The sequence below is a fragment of the Vulpes vulpes genome, chromosome 4 (genome assembly GCF_048418805.1).
Source record: "Vulpes vulpes isolate BD-2025 chromosome 4, VulVul3, whole genome shotgun sequence".
Taxonomy (NCBI): Eukaryota; Metazoa; Chordata; class Mammalia; order Carnivora; family Canidae; genus Vulpes; species Vulpes vulpes.
The window spans coordinates 62,997,214-63,016,611 of record NC_132783.1 but is presented as its reverse complement, the minus strand read 5'-3'; the positions used below and the strand labels follow the sequence as shown (position 1 = coordinate 63,016,611).

Below are 19,398 nucleotides of genomic sequence, written 5' to 3'. Positions count from 1 at the left end.
CTATAGCAAGGGGATGAAATTACACCTGAGCATGCCCAGCCTCCAATGAGCAGCTGCTCCAGGCTTTGACCCCCACTTCAACTCCAGAAGTAGCAGGCCTTCCTTGTAGGAGAGAACCCTATTTGAGCCAAATGTACACAAACCCACAGGTTTGCTCTCACCCCAGCAAAGCAGTGCAGCCTTTATTTCCAACTTCTATTCTTCTGCATTTCGTTCTTTCATCCTCAGTGTGAAACTTTCCCTGTTCTCTGTTTTCACTTGGCATTCTCTCTGTGCCTCTTTAACATGTTATTCATTCCTTGTGTTGTCAATATTTATGCTCATGTCTTTGTTTCATTACCAACTTGTAACCTTGAAGCAGCAGGGATATGGCTCCTTTGTCTTCATATGCCTTAGAATGGTCTCAGACACTGAGTTGGTGCTTGGTAAATGTAGCCTGAATTAAATAGACTTCTCAAGGTCAGTTTCTGGAATATACTTTCAAATAAATAGATCTATCCATATGTAGACACACACATATATATATACACACATATATATGTATAAAGAGAGAGAGTATTCTTCAGTAAAGAGTAAAAGTGTAAATAGTTACTGCAATAATAATTTGCAGAAAAAGAATTAAGTATAGATTGCTATAGAAAAATCCAACAGGAGACTCATAGTCTAGTCCTACTGTGTAGAAGCGGATCATCGATAAATACATGTCGTTCAGTTACATGGAAACCAGCTCTGTCTTGAGAATTTACACCATTGAAAGTGGCTTGAGTTTCACTGGCTATGTGACAGGAGAGAGTCTAGAATAGTCTGAATCCATGCTATGGAAGCTCTGTTACTAAATGCATACCTAAGCTTTTAAAATCATATTTTCAAAGCCATTTGCTAAGATACTGTCTTAAAGCAGAGAGATCAGGTTTTACCACTGGTTGTTCTCCCGAAGAAGCCACTTAAGTAATTTGGCTGCACTGGTACCTCAAGTAAGTAAGTCATTTGCATGGAAGGCATCTCTTTTCTGGCCCTTTGGGTATAATTCAGATTGTTGTGAGCAGTGATAACTTGGTTTGGGTCTTCATGGTGGTTTCCAGTCAGACTCAGTTAATAATCAAGTCAACCAGCCGGTTGAGTGCTTTCCCACCCAGTTATCCTTTCCCTTGTTTGCAAAATAACAAAGATGGCGCTCTTTATTAATTAGCTAAGCCAGACATTTAGAGATAGGACTAGACAGTAGAGAAGAGCATGCTTCCCAGAAGACTAGCTCCTAGGTGCTGGTTAGTACCTTCCCCAGCAATCTATCAGCATCTCTAGCTTATCAATCCATCCCCATGTGGGATGTCCATTCATCTTTGAGGAGAAAGTTTTCTCCACAGTGTGTTCTTGGCCTTGGGGTTTCTGCTGCTCTGTGAAATCTCCAGAGCCCTGTGTGAGCCTTGTGTGAAATCTCCTGAGGTGGCTCTTCACCACCTAGTGCCTTCAGCTCCCTAAGCAGAAATGGGACCTGGCTACCAGTCTATAAGCTAACCAAAGTACAAAAGTTTGTGTAACCCAGCCAACTTTCTTTCTGCTCGAAGAGTTTTTGGCAGCAGTTAATACCTTTGCCCAAATACAAGGTAATTCCCCCACATTCACAATGAGAAGGTTTTACAAAATGGGGATTTTCTTTAGCCTGCTTGAATATAGAAAACATTAGTGTTCAACTTTGCAGTCCCTTCAGATTCCTAAGGAGATTAAAAAAATTTTTTTATTGCGGTAAAATACATGTAACATAATATTTACCATCTTGATCACTTTTAAGTATATGGTCTATGGCATTAAGTCCATTCATGTTGTGCAACCATCACCACCACCCATCTCTAGAACTTTTTCATTCTCACAAACTGAAACTCTATGCCCATTATATATGAATTCTCCCTTTTCCACTCACCCACCTCCTCATAATTACTATTTTACTTTCTGCCTTTTGAATTTGATTCCTCTAGGGACTTCATTTAACTGGAATCATACAGTATTTGTCCCCTTGTGTCTGGCTTATTTCACTTACCATAACATCCTCAAGATTCATCCATGTTGTACCCTGACTCAGAATTTTCTTCCTTTTTGAGGCTGGATAAGCATTTGGCATTTTGTTTTTGTTTTTTTTTTATTTTTTTTTTTATTTATTTATGATAGGAACACAGTGAGAGAGAGAGAGGCAGAGACACAGGCAGAGGGAGAAGCAGGCTCCATGCACCGGGAGCCTGATGTGGGATTCGATCCCAGATCTCCAGGATCACGCCCTGGGCCAAAGGCAGGCGCCAAACCACTGCGCCACCCAGGGATCCCGCATTTGGCATTTTGTTAATCCATTCACCTATTCATCTAGGCTAAACCCTAACCCTGGTTGTTTGGGTTATTCCATCTTTTTTCTTACCTAGAACTTTCTCTGTTGGCATACAGACTCAACCATACCCAGAAACTATTCTCTCCCACAAAGCCAATACTTTATACTTGAACTCCATTCATAATTAAAACAAGACCTCTCAACAGAAGTCTTTTTTTAATCATTTGTAAATGGTGATTCTTAGCTCCTAAATAGCTCTTGGAGTAGTCAGTGAGCTAGTCCAAAGGCATTATGCACCTGGCATAGTATGCACTTTGCAGAAGTAAGTCCTTGAGAAGTCTGGAAGGAATTCAGGAAGAAGAAAAGGAGTGGGGTGAGGGGGTGAGGGTGCTAGTTTCAGAAGTTGGCATAGAACAGGGGGAGTCTTGTATGTGATAAGATCCCCTAGAGGGGAAGGGGCAGACATGCAAGGGGAGGAATAGAGTTGGAAGTCTTTGAAGCCCCTGGCTTATTTCCCCTGCTGTCCTGGGCCGCTCACACCTAAGCCCAGTGCCACTCTGACTCACCACTCTGGCCTCCGTGTTCCTGGATCAGTTTTAATGGGATCAGCAAGATCTCAAGCTGTGGCTTATGCAGTTGAGGACCATCCGTTCCCTCAGGCCCCATTCCTGGGTCCCAGGGATGCCACGGGCTGGACTTCCCTGCCCAAGTCTAGCTCTCCAGTCCCCTGGACTCCAGTTACTAGAACCAGGCCAGTGTTAGGTTCCCAACACCAGTACACCTCCTGAGGACTGGTAGTGGCTCTGCCCATCACCAGGGGTCACCTGCCTACACTTTCTACTGGTACAGGACATCTCTCTGATATCCAAGTGGAGCCCAGTCTCCTTTTAGAAATCCCTCCCATTAACTGCTTCCAGAAACATCACAGAACCTGCCACATTCTCTGTATCCCAGCTCTCATCAGCTGATCCTCTGCTCCCTTGTCCACCTCAGACCACTCATCAGGTTTGACGTGATCTTGGAGGCAAGACCTGTGCTATAGCGGGAGGCTCCCTGGCGACGATGCTGGATTCCATTATATTGACCTAATATTTCTGAACACAGCACGTAAACTCAGTGCTAAGCCATATAGAGATGGAGAAGATATGTCCCACCCTTCCCGGTAAGGGCCATTGAAAACATCTTCACAGGACCATAGTTCAAGGATAAAGGTTGGGGCTTGAGGGTGAAAAGACACCATCTCTTTGGAGATGGGAGAAGGAGGAGAGCGAGGATGAATCCACTGGCCCAGCCACCTCTCGGGAGAAGAGACACAAATGGGGATGAGGCCTTCAGCAGAGTGGAGAAGGTTTGGAACAGAACTCGAGAGGGCCTCAAGAAGGAAGATCCAAACACGGCCAAGGAGCAGCTGAGGCCCAGCTGAGGTCAGATATGTGATCCTATGAATGTGGAAGGTTTGTCACTTCTTTTTCCAAAGCAGCACTCAGCAGTTTAGAGCAAGTTGGGGGGAAGGTAGGGCAGAGGTAAGGATTGGCCTACAGAGGCCCACTGCTGGCAGACAAATCTAGGATGTTTTTAAACACATGACTGAGTGGACAGGAATCCAGGTGAGGCCAGAACAGTGGAGCAGGGGGCAGGCTGCAGAATCAGTGACCAAGAAGATGAGGCCACCAAGGAGGATTGGAGGGCATGAGGGAGGCATAGGGAGAGCATCACGAGGGAGGAAGTTCATCCCCTGGCCTGGGGAAGAGACTCCACACCCCATTTGTGTCCTCTTTCCTTCCTCCTCCCACTCGCCGTCGCTTCCACAGATATTACGTGTTATCTGCCTCAGACATGCTAATCACAGGACATGGCATGGACAGGGGCCCTTGCCTGGTAGTCCAAGGTCGAGGGTGGGAGAGAGACACCTCAAACCCCTACAGCCAGTGGAGCAAGCATCCCTTGGGGTGGCACAGACAGGATGCCGTGGGAGCACCCCAACACGGAACCCAGGCTGGGGCCTTGCAGAAGGCTTTCTAAGAGGAAGTGATGTCTGAGCTGGGAGCTCAAAGATAAGAGAAATTTTGGCAGACAGAAGGGCCGAGGGAGGGGAGCGCGGCAGGCGGACCCCCCGCATCCTCCCCACCCACCTGGCAGAAGCGGTTTTCATGTCCATCTTTGCTAGATTTGGCTCTGACCACACGTCCTGCTCTCCAGTGTCTCTCTCTCTCCTTCCACCATCCTGTCAACATCCATATTTTCATCTCTGGCCTTGGTCTCCCTCAAGGGCCAGCACCCTGTTTTCAATACTCACAGACATCTCATGGTCTTTTTTTTTTTTTTTTTTTTTACATCTCATGGTCTTAACCATCACTCTTCAAAACTCGCTCTTGATTTCACACCTCATGACCCTTTCTCTGCAGTGGCTTCCTTTCCTAGATGAGCTGTGTAGGGTCTCCTTAATTGTCACCTTTGAGGCCATCTTGTTCTCCCCCACCACACCCACAGTCACCTGGCCTGTACATGGCTCTCTAGCTGCCATGTTCCTGTGCTGTGCACAGAGCCAGGTGGTATTTCCTGCTTTGCTCCTGGATAGCTCTGAGCATGCCTGCTTCTGGCAAAGAGCTCCTGAGTGACCCCCCCCTCCCATTGTCTGTGAGATGAAGCCCAGCTCCTTAGACAACCAGGTCAGAGTAAATCCCTCCCAGCCTCAGTCTGGCCTCAGAGCATCTCCTTCTATTGCTTCTTATGGCCTTTGCTTCAGACAAAGTGCCCTATGGGCACCATGTTGCCACTTCCTTGCTAGCTCACGTGGGCCTCCAGCTCAATGCCTTGCCTCCAAGTACCCACTGTCCAGATCCTCAGCAAAGTTCATCTAAAACATCTCTGGAGAAACCTCCTCTGGTTTTTTTCCTGTCAGAGGAAACGTCTCTGCTCTGATTGGGTCTATGCATCCCTATTGGAACTCATCACCTCTGCCTTATACTTTAGTTATTTATGTGCATCTCTATTTCCCCAGCATATCTGATGGCAGGCCTTGAGGTCAGGGGTTCAGATTTATCTTTGTATATAGGTTCTGACATGGGGAGCTGGTGCATATCAGGTGCTTCATCAAGAGGTATTGAGTAAAGGCCATTTTTTAAAAATGCAAAAATAAGTCTTTTCTGATTTCACTCTTGGACAACTAACCTAAGAAGTAGCATAACATAATAATCAGAGTAAGAACAGAGATAATAGATATTCTTCTGTATTCTGTCTCCATCAACGTTCACACCTCATTCTGTGTCATGTCACATCCCTTGTCTCTCTCACAGGGATGATTCTGGCCAGATGTTGTCTCTGATACAAATTTTCTCCAGGTTATGAGAAATCCAGTCAAATCCATGTTAACGTAGTCTTTTGTTAAAGGAATGCTCATGTGTTGGCAATGATCCCTGTTGTACCACAGAATCTGTCAAGTTTTAACATTTGTGTCTCTAAACACCAGCTGAAGGTCCTGTTTCTGTTTGCTCCCTGCACGTTTCCGGTTCGGGGAACAGAACCATGAGTCTGCTGATAGAAGAGCGGGCCTGCCCCATCCTGCTGCAGTTGTGCAGATGTGAGAAGGCAGGTCCTTACATGACCGGTCCAACAGTGGCCCTACCATTGTAGAGCCTTGGAAAAGTAAAAAGGAGATTGTTGTTCTTTCACAAACTTCCTATAACCTTTACCCAGTGTACGCATCAGAGTGAGCAGGTTGCTTTTCGTCCCAGTTAGGACAGTGACGAGGAGCAAGGCTCAAACAGAAATAAGAAATATTTAGATTGGGGGGGAGGGTGGATGCGGAATCTGGCTGGTTAAACACAGGAATGCTGCTCATGTGGGGATAAAAAGGAGGCTCATAATTAGATGAGTGTATCTACGCTGCTGAGACATGGGAATATATGAGCTCGGAATGAGGGAGAGGGCTTCTCAGGAGATGAAGAGAAGACTAAAAGATCGACACCTTTTAAAGAGTCGCACATCTTTAAGGAGGAAACTGAGAATGCCGAGGTCTTTGGTGACGAGCCTATATGTGCCCCCCGCTAATCCACAAAGGAGGATGCAGAGACCAGGGCTTTTGGATGCAATTCCAGTGCTGCTTCCAGAACCCGATGGAAGGGGGTCATAGTAGCTATTGGGAGGGGTTTCCATTGTACAAAGATGGAGTTAACACAAATAGACGCATCCTGAGGATGGTCTCCTCTACTGACGTCATGGAAAACTCATTTGTGCACACACATCCTCCAACCAGGTCAGAGTAAATCCCTCCACGTACCATATCTGGTGGCCTGGGTAGACAGGCTTGTAAAAATAGAACTTGTAAAATAGAACCCCCGGTAGAAGGGCAGAAACGCTATTATCTCTGCAGATACTTGGACACTGCCTTTTGACAGTTTCTCCTTCCTGTTCTGAGATATATATATATATATATATATATATATATATATATATATATATATATATATATTTTTTTTTTTTTTTAAATACAATAGAAGGAGCACCTGGTGGCTCAGTGGTTGAGCGTGATCCTGGGGTCCTGGGATCAAGTCCCATATCGGGCTCCTTGCAGAGAGCCTGCTTCTCCCCCTGCCTGTGTCTCTGCCTCTATCTCTGTGTCTCTCATGAATAAATAAATAAGATCTTAAAAAAAGAAAAAAAAAGAATAGGGCAGCCCGGGTGGCTCAGCGGTTTAGTGCCGCCTTCAGCCCAGGGTGTGATCCTGGAGACCCGGGATTGAGTCCCACATTGGGCTCCCTGCATGGAGCCTGCTTCTCCCTCTGCCTGTGTCTCTACCCTCCCCCCAACCCTGGCTCTGTATCTCTCATAAATAAATAAAATATTTAAAATAAATAAATAAATAAAAATATTTTAAAAAATAAATAGAATAGACATGTAAATAAATTACAACCTAGACTGACAACAAGCCCAAGCAAAGAGTAGATAGGGAACAAGAGAAAAGTCATCCCTAGTGTGAAATAAAAGTAAAACACCAGCACATTGTTCATCTATCAGTGTCTACCATGTGCCAGGCACTGTTCTGGGCATGGATGACCCAGCACAGGGAGCAAACAGACAAATGCCCCTCACTTCCAGGAGCTTCTATTCTAGAGGGAGACACAGCGGTCCCTGCTCTTTACTGTTTTTGAGATCCATCGCCACCCACCCTGCTGGGCTTTGGTGGAAATTTAACTACGTTGGAAAATTGATAATATCTCCATTCACGTATGGGTGTGATTCTAATGAAGGTTGCTTTCTGGTTGACAGGGAGAAGAAAATGGCTTTCCAGACAGTACTGGAGATCCCCTTTCAGGTAAAGGACTGATTCGACAGATGTCTGGGTTTCTCTGATAAATGGCACAGCTAAACTAAAGATAATTTGCAAATCTGTTTGTCATTAATTTTAAAAATCTGTATTATGGACAAGAGAAACTTTCCAACCACAGGCCGCAGGGAACTGCAAGGAAATGTTAACCAGATTTCACAAAAGGTATCAGAGTCTTTTCTCCATGCTAACCTGACTTGGCTCATGAGGGTCACAGCTGGGTTCTTGATAGGAAAAGTTTAGGATGGGGCACCAGTCAGAACAGAGCAAACCTTCCTCCTTCAGAGTTAGCATGGATGGAAAACTGCCAGGTAGAAGAAGGCAAGGGGGCTGAGGCCAGCCAGGGTAGCCAGCCATTGCCTCCATTCCCCGCCCTGTGCCCTGGCGCCCCATGCTGTGAGCCCCTTTCTGCTGTTGGTGTGTTTAACCAGAGCAACATGAAGATCTTTCTCCTCCACCACTTGTTACTTTAAGTTGGAAACTTTGGCAATCTTCAGATTTTATATTAGTTGATCACAGAGAACATCTGGAGTGAGCATTAACATAGGCTACCAAAAGAATGATTAAAATACAGAAAAACCTCATTAATGTTTTCTATACCTTTTAAAACACCTATTGAAGGGCTGAGTCATCAGGGTTTTGTTTCTTTCTTTTTTAGGGGGAGGGTGGTGGACCCTAAAACCCCCAGGGTAATCCGTCACCACCAGATCTACTTGGACTGCACACATGACCATGCTGAAAATCAGAACTTGGGATGTATTCTCAACTTTTTTTTTTTTCCCCTTAGAAACATGATGTTATCAGTGCCCAGGGGGCCCAGTCTGTTAAGCATCTGCCTCTTTTTTTTTTTTTTAAGATTTTATTTTTATTCATGAGAGACAGAGAGAGAGGCAGAGACGCAGGCAGAGGGAGAAGCAGGCTCCCTGTGGGGAGCCCAATGCAGGACTTGATCCCAGGACGCTGGGATCATGGCCTGAGCCAAAGGCAGATGTTCAGCCTCTGAGCCACCCAGGTGCCCAAGCATCTGCCCCTTGATCTCAGCTCAGGTCTTAATCTCAAGGTCGTGAGTTCAAGCTCTACCTTGGGCTCCACTTAAGAGAGAAAGAGGAAGGAAAGAAAGGAAAGGGAAGGGAAGGGAATGGAAGGGAAGGAAGGGGAGGGGAGGAAAGGGAAGGGAAAAGAAGGAAGGGAGGGAGGAAGGAAGGAAGGAAGGGAGGGAGGGAGGAAGGAAGGAAGGAAACATGATGTTAGTAACAGTTATCTCTGGGTGGTGAGACTCTAGGTGATTTTTTTTTCACTCAGTGGATTTTTATTTATTAAGGACCTACTGTGTGCCAGGTTCCCTAAGGAAGCCACGTGGCAAAAGTACTGGGAGACAAGTTGGTATCCTGGTTCTAGTTCAGGCACTACCATGATGAGAGAAGTCAAAGGGGAAACTGAGCCAGATGAACTTGCAGTGGAGCCTTCCCACCGGGTTTCACAGGACAGGGCCAATGTCAGGGTCCCATCTGGACACCCGCTGGAACTAGCCTTCCCTGGACCACACCACACCCCTACCTGAGGCTAAGACCGCTGGCCAGCATTTATCCTCTCTCACAAATGCCACAGCAGACAAGCTCAGATTAGAAGCACCTTGCTGGGGACGCCTGGGTGGCTCAGTGGTTGAGGGTCTGCCTTCAGCTCAGGTTGTGTTCCCAGGGTCCTGGGATCCAGACCCACATCAGGTTCCCTGCAGGGAACCTGCTTCTCCCTCTAGCTATGTCTCTGCCCCTCTCTATATCTCTTATGAATAAGTAAATAAAATCCTTAAAAAAAAAAAAAAAAAAAAACCCTCCCTGGGTAATATGAGGAGGAGAAAGCATCTTTGGCACATAAGCAGTCAATTTTTGTTTTCTTTCCACTCTTTTCTATTTTTTTTTCACTTTTTTCTATTTTTAAAATTTCTAACATGAGTGGATATCAGAAAAATCTCTCTTCCCAAAACTTTAACCTGTATCTACAAATCCATATATAACAAATGATTAGATGTAGGCAAATAAATGTATACAACGTGTGGTAAAATGACCAAGGACATCCGTAAAAGGCTGATTCACCTGGGTGCTAAGGGCATGAATTTTTTCCCCCTATGCTCATCTGAATTTTCAGATTTTCTGCAATAAGCACATATTTCTTTTCTAATTAAAAAAAATGTGTATTTAGACTTTGAAAGGACTAGCACCCTCCCCACTAATGTGGAATGTGAGCTAAAATGGAAATGGATATGGTAAGTTATTTAGGAATACCTATAACCTTTATAAATTAAAGTTCTTATTGATAGATTAACTTTCATCAAATTTCACTTGTCTCTTAAAAAACTTTCCCTGTGTCAAAATGAAATGGAAAACTTTTGAAGAGAATAAACTCCTCACAGTGATAGCAAGTGATATTATTGAGAGCAGATGGTGCTATTGAAGTTGGTACCTTTGGCAGCTGGCATAGTACTCTGCACACAAGAGTTAATGTTCCCTGTTCTGAGCCCTTTAAAAAGCCGCTTAGAAAAAGTGCACATGACAACTCAGAACTTACTTTCCTCACCAGGTGGATGTTACAGAAACAATGCTGGGTCCCGTGGCTGGTGCTGGGTCACAGGAATCCTAAGTGGGAACTCAAGCCCAGGGCCTGGCCAGGAGCTCAATCCCAACCACTGCACCAGGCTGCCTCTCTACTGGTCAGACGCAGTGGCCGGGTAGTAACCACATTGAATGTTGGAGTCATACAGTGGGGTGCGGGTCAGCTATCTCAGATACGGCCCGAATCTGGAAGGCAGCCCAAGCCCACGCTCCCACCACCACCCCTATCCCTGGCCCCATCTCCAAAGTCAGTCTCTGAACACTGCAATACCTTTCACAAAAAGTTTGCTACTTTCCCTAGATCAGGCCCCAGGCCTTAACTCAGAGCCTGGATTTTATTTAATTCTTGTCTTTGAAAACCTGAGTTGTCTGCAATCTGGCTTCTAGCTGGTTAGAATAAGCGCTGTCGGGAGCATGGAAGGCACTGCTATAGAAGGACGGATGAGACAGACTGAGAAATGACAGCTGACGGTTTGAAATCAGGCAAAGGAAACAAATGCAAATCAGAATCAGCTACCACTAGAAAAGCAAAGCCTCCTTCGTGGAGCTAGTGAGTGCAGAAGCAAACAACTGGGGAGGGGGTGCAGAGCACAAGGAGGAGGACACCCACTGTGATGCCCTGGATTAATACAACAACGCAAATCACATTCAGCTTACTCGGCTAAAGGAGCCATTAAAGTTTTACAGCATTTTCATATAGGTTTTCAAAATGAAAACAGTCCGGCATGAAAGGAGTAAGACTCAGTTTTTAGAAAGTATCCCCCAAATTGAAAATATAAACCTCTCCTTGTCCCCCATCTGGTGGCAGTAGATATCACACAGACCACACTTCCTGCACTTGGTCTCGACACTAGGCCAGTTTTTCAAGGATGACTTTCCGACAACCTCGCATAATTCAGCACTTGCCCAGCCCATACCGAATTTCCCCCACAGAAATGAATGTAAACTAGGATTGTTATTTTTTTCAAATTAGGTCCATTAAATGACACTTTGTTAATATGTCCTTTTCACATAATTTCTGAAGCCAAATTCCCATGGAATTCTATGCTTTTTTACCTGGGTCCTTTCTTATCTAAATTTGTTTTTCTCTTAAAATGCCCTCTATGCTCCGGTTTTGTTTGATGACAAAATTGAGGTGCAGCATGATTTACTATCCCAGATCCTTCCAATTTGTCAGTTAGACTCCCCAGTGCTTGATGTCTCCTTTAAAGGGTATTTGAGAGAGAGAGAATGAAATGGGATTGTTTTTCCCTTTGGTTAAGAGATCAAACGCCCACCAAAAGCCTTTGGGTTAGTTTCTTGGGAGATAAAAATAGTTCATCATTTTCCAACTCAGAGCATATAAACTACCTCCGATGAATAATGTGATGTGTGCATGCACCCCAGTGATTTATCAAAGCCATAAACTGACATTTTAAATATATTTATTTCCAACCACATTGGAAACCACACATAGAAAAAAGCACAAATTTACAACCTTAACACACATTACTGCAGAAGTATTCAGCTCTACTCTGATACTTTGTTGGTATTTTGCAAGCTCCAAATCTGATAATTTGTAGACACCTGGGATAGAGGTGTTTTATTTCAGGACCACAATATTTTGCTAGTTGCAAAGTTGCCAATGGAAAGATGTTTACTATTTAATTGTTTGAATTAACTATGTATCCTGGGGAACGTTATTATAAATGATCTAGAAGCTCCCAGTGGTCCTGAGCACACTGGAGGGAAACACCCATGTAGAAATAGCTCTCGAAAAGCCAGGACGTACAAGATAAAACAGCACCTACCCTGCAGGGAGACACATTAAGTCAGTCTGTGATCCACTGCCAACATCCTGACTGGAGCCAATTTCTAGGCTCAACTAATCATGACCTCTGTGAATCCTGAATCTTGTTCCAATTCACAATTAACTCTTAATTGACCAGTATTTTAAAACCTGCCAGCCGCACGCTGGAGTTATATGGTGTGCCGTTGGACACAGACTGTTTCTTACTGATGTTTTAAGTGACCTGAGCCACTTCTTGTCAGCGAACATTCTTGATTCCTAAACGCTTCTTTAAAGTCTGCGTTAATGTGTATGAGAGAGAGGATGAAGATTAAGGAAAGAGGACAGGAAACACCCTGTAGGAAAACCCACACATCTACTGCTGAGTGTGGGGAAATGTTTTCTGCTCAAAGACTTAATCACCAAACAGACACCCTATCTCTCAAAGAAAAGTAGCTCTGATTCCAAAACGTAGTCTTGGCAGACCCTTCTAAGAGCTTACCCCACAGCTGTCTTTAAGGAAATAGTATTCAACCCCAGCTGCATATTAGAATTCCCAGTGAAGCCTTTAAAAATTCCCATGTCGGGCAGCCCCGTTGGCACAGCGGTTTGGCGCCACGCTGCAGCCCGGGGTGTGATCCTAGAGACCCAGGATCGAGTCCCACATCGGGCTCTCTGCGTGGAGCCTGCATCTCCCTCTGCCTCTCTCTGTGTGTCTATGAATAAATAAATAAAATCTTTAAAAAAAATTCCCATGTCCCTCCTGCACCCCAGACCAATTAATTAAGGATCCTCGAGGGTGGGGCCAGAGTTAGGATTTTGTGAATTTCCCTGGGGGTGGAGGTGGGGCTCTGAGGGGAGGAAGAGTTCTATCTGGTAGCCAAGGTTGAGAACTCCTGCTTTTGAAAAGGCCGTTGGTTATGCTCGCTTATCCACAGCTCTTAATCCTTTGTTGCCTGCCCATCATGCCCTGGGAAGAGGCTTTAATGGATGATCTCATTCAATCCTTGTAACAACCTTATGAAATAGATCTCTCTGCCCCTGTTCAGGGAGTGAGGGTATGGCCTTGGCGATCTCAGTTACCTGTCTAAGTTGCACACCTGCACCGTGCTACCTGGTACTGACAGCCAGTTGGCATGCCTCTAAAGCTGTTATTAATCTCTGTGATACACAGGTTACTCCTTCTCCATAGCAATCAGGCGTCTTTCTTCTGCCTTGTATATGCTCAGTTAGCACTAAAAAAAAAAAAAAAAAAAAGTTTTGGTTGATTTGAAATTTTCTGGGTAGCTCTTCTTAGGCTGCTCAGAGGTTTCTAATTGGACTATTTCTCTATGACACACTCTTCATTCATTTGATTTACTCAACAAATATTACTGAGCACCTGCTTTGTGCCTGGGATGAAGTGGTGACATCAGACAGCAAAGTCTCTTTCCTCTTGGAGTTTATATACCAGTTGGGAGTGGCAGACAAAAACCACAAATAAATAAGTCATTACTTAGGGTGGTAGGTGTGCCTTGAGGAAAATAAACAAGGGTAATAGGATTTTTCCTGGCAGAGGAGGATCCTGCTTTCAGCTAAAAAGGTGCACGGGGACCTGAACAATGCAAAGGAGCCAGTCATGTGAAGAAATGAGGAAGGAGGACTCCAGGGAGAAAAGCTAGCTGGTGCAAAGGCCCTGAGGCAGGCCTGAGCTTAGTGATCTGGGGATAAATGTGGGTAGGGGAGGGCAATGGAGAAGGAAGGGAGCTGGAAGATTTCAGCAGGGGCCAGATTACATGGGGACTCTTTTCTTCCCAGTGTCTTTAAAAAAAATAATAAATGTAAAACCTAACATCTTTACATAAGATCTAACAAAAATGCTTTCATATCATTTATCGCATTTAATTCATGAGATATAGAAATTATCATTTTCATTTCATGGATGAGGAATCAGAAGTCTGTAGATGTGAAATGCCTAGAGAAGTCAGGCTGTAGGAGTTTGGAGCACTGAGATTTAGTGAGCCCCACATGACACAGGTTGGAATGATCCAGGACTAAGGACTCTGAGCCCCTATGGAGGGGCTGGTTGTATCTTAGCCCCTCCCTCCATAAATGACTGTGGTGGGATGAAGAGGCACTGGGAAATCTGTTGCTTTCTCCTCTGACAAACTCTCCCCAAGTGTAAACCAGTACTCAGACTAGACTCACAGAGAGTGGGTTTTCTAGGGCTTTGGCTTCTAAAATAGGAAGTCATTGTACGTTGATGGTGTGTTCCATTCTGGCTCTGCATCAGCAGAAAGTACACCAGTCAAGTGTCAAAATATGGCAAGTGAGGACCCTCATTAGACAATCCGAGTAACTTCCTTTTTGAAATAGCCCTCCCTTCTCCTCCCCCAAGTCTAGAATCAATCCCTTCTTTTGTATTTAAAATACAATGCTGTAAGGTTTTCTCCCAATACCTCTTTATTGTCAGGAGACACAGCAACATTCTTTTTCCTTTAATTTTCTCTCTTCAGGTCCTAAGATTCATCAAACAGTAGTAACAAATCTATCAGTGGGTGCCTGGCCAGATCAGTGGGTAGAGCATGCAACTCTTGATCTCTGGGGTTGTGAGTTCAAGCCTCACGTTGGGTGTAGAAATTATTTAAAAACAACAAGTGTCCCTTCTCTCCTGGGGAGAAAGCATAGTTCTTCTTCACTCATTTGGCAAACAATTTCTGAGCTGCAGCTATATAGCACCCCTGTGCTTGTTTTTTGAGAGGCATCAGATAATAATTCCATTTCCCCCCATTTCTGATGAAAGCTTCTTTGGTCCTATGTCTCTCTCTCCCCGCAATTGTTTCTTCCCCAAGGCATCGCCCAGCCTAGCCTTTTATGTGCACCATTACATGATAGGTGTTTAAGGCAGTATAGGACGAAATACATTTGATACGATACAAAACAAAACAAAACATGTTTCTCCACTTAAGTCCACCAGGGAGCTAATTATAGTTTATGATTCTAAAGCAGGCAGCTTTAAATTCACTAGTGTTGATGTTTCGTGTCGATTGCAATTCAGTAAATGGTTTGTGATTTGTGTCACAGAAAATACAAAAGGGAAACTGATAGATTTTTGGCACATCATTTCTTTTCAAACAAACTAATAAATGGTCAAAGTTCAAAGAAAAGCTTCTCCTACACTAGAAGGCTTAAAGAAGCTTTGCAGAAACCTTACTGATGTCTTTCTTCTTCTTTATATTATTTATTAATATTTTTATTCCTTTTCTTGACACCAAAGGAAAGAATCTCACCAACACTGAATCTTACAAAGGTGGTGTCAGAGATGACCTTTGCACCTCAATATATTTAATGCAGGACTTGGGGATTTCAATCCTTTATTTTTCTGTGACATTTAAAAATATTTTTTGAAGCATCCAAAGAAACACAATCATAAACAATTAGAAAATATCCATTATTAACAATTTTGTTATACATACTTCCAGACTTTTTTTGTGAATAGGTATATATGCTTTACATGAATATGAATGACTATTGTTTTTTTAGGGTTTTTATTTATCATTTTTATTTATTCATTGGAGACACAGAGAGAGAGAGGCAGAGACACAGGCAGAGGGAGAGGCAGGCATGCAGGGAGCCCAATGCGGGACTCGATCCCGAGACTCCAGGATCATGCCCTGGGCTGAAGGCAGGCACTAAAGCTGCTGAGCCACCCAGGGATCCCATTTATCATTTTTGAGAGAGAGCAGGAACTGGGGCCGGGGGGCTGCAGAGGGAGAGGGAGAAGCAGGCTCTCAGCTGAGCAGGAAGCCCAACACGGTGCTCTATCCTAAGACCCCAGGATCATGACCAGAGCTGAAGGCAGATGCTTAACTGGCTGAGCCACCCAGGCGCCACTACTTTATTGTTTGTTTTTACAAAAACAGAATTATACATGCTTTCGTGGCCATTTGACAGAATATTGTTCATTTGATCCCACCTTTAAATAAGAGCAAAGAATATTGCAGAATTTCCCTTACATACTTCCTTTAGGAAGAAATCACCTTTGCCATTACAAAATTCATTTTTAAAAGATTTTTTTTATTTATTCATGAGAGACACAGAGAGGCAGAGACATAGGAAGAGGGAGGAGAAGCAGGCTCCATGCAAGGAGCCCAACGTGGGACTCGATCCCAGGACCCCAGGATCACAACCTGAGCCAAAGGCAAATGCTCAATCGCTGAGCCACCCAGGTGTCCCACAAAGCTTGTTTTTTAAGTAAATAAACATCTGTCCCATCATGCTGCTAAAGCTTTACTTCTTAATGCATCATTATTAACATGGCTCAAGAATGGCTCTCCCTATATTACACAGAAATGTAATTCAGCATTCTTAAACTCTAAGATGTGGAACACACTGCAGAAGGATCTGGATCTGTTCTCAGGGCATTTAAGGTGTAATGAGGAACAAGAAAACCATGCAGAACATCTCACCGCAAGGCAGAGTCAGGAGATGCAAACAAAATGATGGAATTCTGAGTGAGGTGGCATTCTGGACAGGAGCTGGGGAGATTTCATGCCAACAGGTGAATCTGAGGTGGGTTTTATGGGCTAGATGAAGCTCAGCAGAGAAAGAGAAGTTCAGTAGAGGAAGTCCTGTGAGAGGGAGAGGGAGAGAGAGAGAAGAGAGAAAATTGATCAGAGAGAAAACACCAGAAAAGACACGGAGGCCTCATTTTTCCAACTGGGAAATTGACAAACATTTTTTAGTTGGTGCTGACAAGGGTCAGGTGAGATAAGTGGTATCACTGTTCCCTGGTTAGAGTATAAATTGGTACCACCTTTATTTCTGGAAAGCTGTTTGCGGCACATGGATTGATGGCCTTAGAATGCTCATTCTTTTGGCCCTAACAATCCCCTTACTGGTGCGGCGAGTACATATGTGGCCAAAAATATATGTGCAATGGTCTGCATCAAATTGTTCCTCTAAATTGTGAGAATTTGGGAAAGCCTGAAATGTTCAATAGGTTATACAAAATCTCTAAGGGTATATAACTTCCAGATTTCTATACTGAGCTGATTATTAGTTTTTTAATTAATCTGAGGTAGGCTTTGTAGGATGGATGAAGTTCGGGGAATGGAGTAGTACAGCTGGTCTGGAGCACGGGTTGTATTTAAGGATGTCGTAGGAAGTAAGACAGGAATTATAGCATGGAGAGCTTCCAGTGGAGGCTGCGATATGGGAACTGGGTGGATGCAGTGAAAAAGTCCACCAGGACATCTCGGGAGCTCTAAGTCAATAGGGGAGTCAGAGAGCTTTGGGTGCCTTAGAGGGAGAAATTGAAGTACTGTTTTAGGTTTTAGCAGTGAGACAGGCTGGAATCTCAGCACATCAGACGACAGGGTAAGGGATGCAGCTGGGCCATGGTGGGATGGGGCTGGGGGTTCTGGGCTCAGCTGTCAGAAGGAACGTTCAGAAAGGATACAGCCTAGCATGCAATAGGCGGTATCCAAAGGGTGTTAGGAGCCTTGGGCCCAGGTCCAGAGGCAGCCATATCCAAGGGCAGCTGGTGTGAGGGGGGGCCATTCAAAGCAACAGGAGGTCCAGGTGACCTTCAAAGTCAGGTGGGAACCTGCTTATTCATGTAATACATTGTTTACCATAGAAATAAAATAGCCCTGGAGAAAGCCCTGGAAAATAGAAAATCCTATGGAATTAAGACAATAGCTATTACCATTTTTGTACATTTCCTTCCATGGTAATAGTAACATCGAGTTCTCATATACTTCTAATGTCCAATACACACATCCCTTACATCTTGCATTTTTCACTTGACATTACAGCACACGCATTCTCTGGGTTGCTATGTGGTCTTCATAGTTATTTAAATGAAATTCCAGGCAGCCTGGGTGGCTCAGTGGTTTAGCACCGCCTTCAGCCCAGGGCCTGATCCTGGAGACCTGGGATCGAGTCCCACATTGGGCTTCCTGCATGGAGCCTGCTTCTCCCTCTGCCTGTGTCTCTGCCCCTCTCTCTCTCTGTGTCTCTCATGAATAAATAAATAAAATCTTAAAAAAAAATTCCATCAAGTAGTACAAAAATGTCTTCCACTAATCCCTTAACTTTGACATTTGTTTTTTAAAAATGGATAATAAAAATAAGACTGTAATTAAACATTTTCATTTGTATACATATTCTAGATTATCTCTTTAGGCTGGGTTTCCTGAAGTTATATCCCAGATCAATGAATATGAGCAGGATTTTTATGGTTCTTGTCATCTTATACTTGCCTCCAGATTGCTGGTTCACAATCTTTGGATCACCAAAGACACTCTCTTGTTCTAATTTTTAATTTCCCTAAACTGGGAAGTCCAGGGCTCAGAATAGTAAACGTCATTGCAACCTCCCAGAATTTTCCAAGCCAGTAATCTCTGGCATAGCCTTTGGCTGTTAAAAATCCCTGGTCAGAAGGGTCAGGAGACCCAGTATGGATGCAGAGTTGAAGACACGATGCCATGCTGTGCAGAAACACCACTTACAACTTTATTTTAAATAGTTTGCCAGCAATTCTTCCCGCTCCTTCATCCTCCCCCTACACTCATGCTCCCTCGTATTGAAATGAGGCTAGAGATAACTGATGGAAAAATGTTTGCCCTTCCCCTGGGCTGGGGCTGTGCCCTCCTTGGTGAGGCTCAGCTCAGAAGCCTCCTGTTCATCCATCCCACTGTGCATACCTCAGGGTGTTGGCTTCACTTCAAAGGCAGCTGCATGGGTGAAGAAAACACAGATAAAGGCAAAGGCATGATAAGGTGGTCATAAATCTAAAAAGTAAGTTTTCTGGCATTATCAATTATCTCTCCGTTTCAAATATGCGTATAGACTGGATATTCCAGTTTTCTGTTTGTGTGTGTGTGTGTGTGTGTGTGTTTAAAGGCCTTTTAAAGAATTGTGTAATCATTTATACCCTAACATGCCATGTTAGGCATTCAAAAGCTGTCAGGGCTGACTTGTAACTTGGAAGGGGTAGGGGTGGAGGTCCAGGTAGGTACCTCCAGGCTGGTGTACCTATGGGATAGTTGAGCGTGACTTCCTCTGGTGACCTGCCCACAGAGAGAGCCCTGCTCCTCCAAACTCAGATTCCCGCCAGCAGTCCCACAAACACACAATGTAAGACACAGAGAGTCTCAAAAAGAAAGGGAAGCTGACTGTGTAAAATCTCACTAGTGCTTCTAGCAAAGCAAGCCATCCTTGGCTGTCAAAAATGCCACATTTGTTGTGTGAATATATAGAAAGGAGTATCCTGAAATATTCCTCTCTAAGGTGCACTGTGCTGTCCACTAGTGCTGCTGGCATTCCAGCGGAAGGATAAAGGATGGAAGAGATGGACGCGTGTGTTTGCTTTTTTGCTGACCTGTGGACCATATTG

At 44.2% G+C, this 19,398-nt stretch overlaps 1 protein-coding gene across 3 annotated transcripts in view; it reads left to right on the top strand.

The window, feature by feature from the left end:
* The window catches only part of EDARADD (EDAR associated via death domain), a 63,201-nt gene that overhangs the window by 39,763 nt on the left and 4,040 nt on the right, over positions 1-19,398 (top strand). For all 3 annotated transcript variants that reach the window (XM_072755919.1, XM_072755918.1, XM_072755917.1), the window contains one exon: positions 7,583-7,628. In XM_072755919.1, coding sequence (XP_072612020.1) covers positions 7,583-7,628 — 46 coding nt within the window. The remainder of the gene's footprint in view (positions 1-7,582; positions 7,629-19,398) is intronic.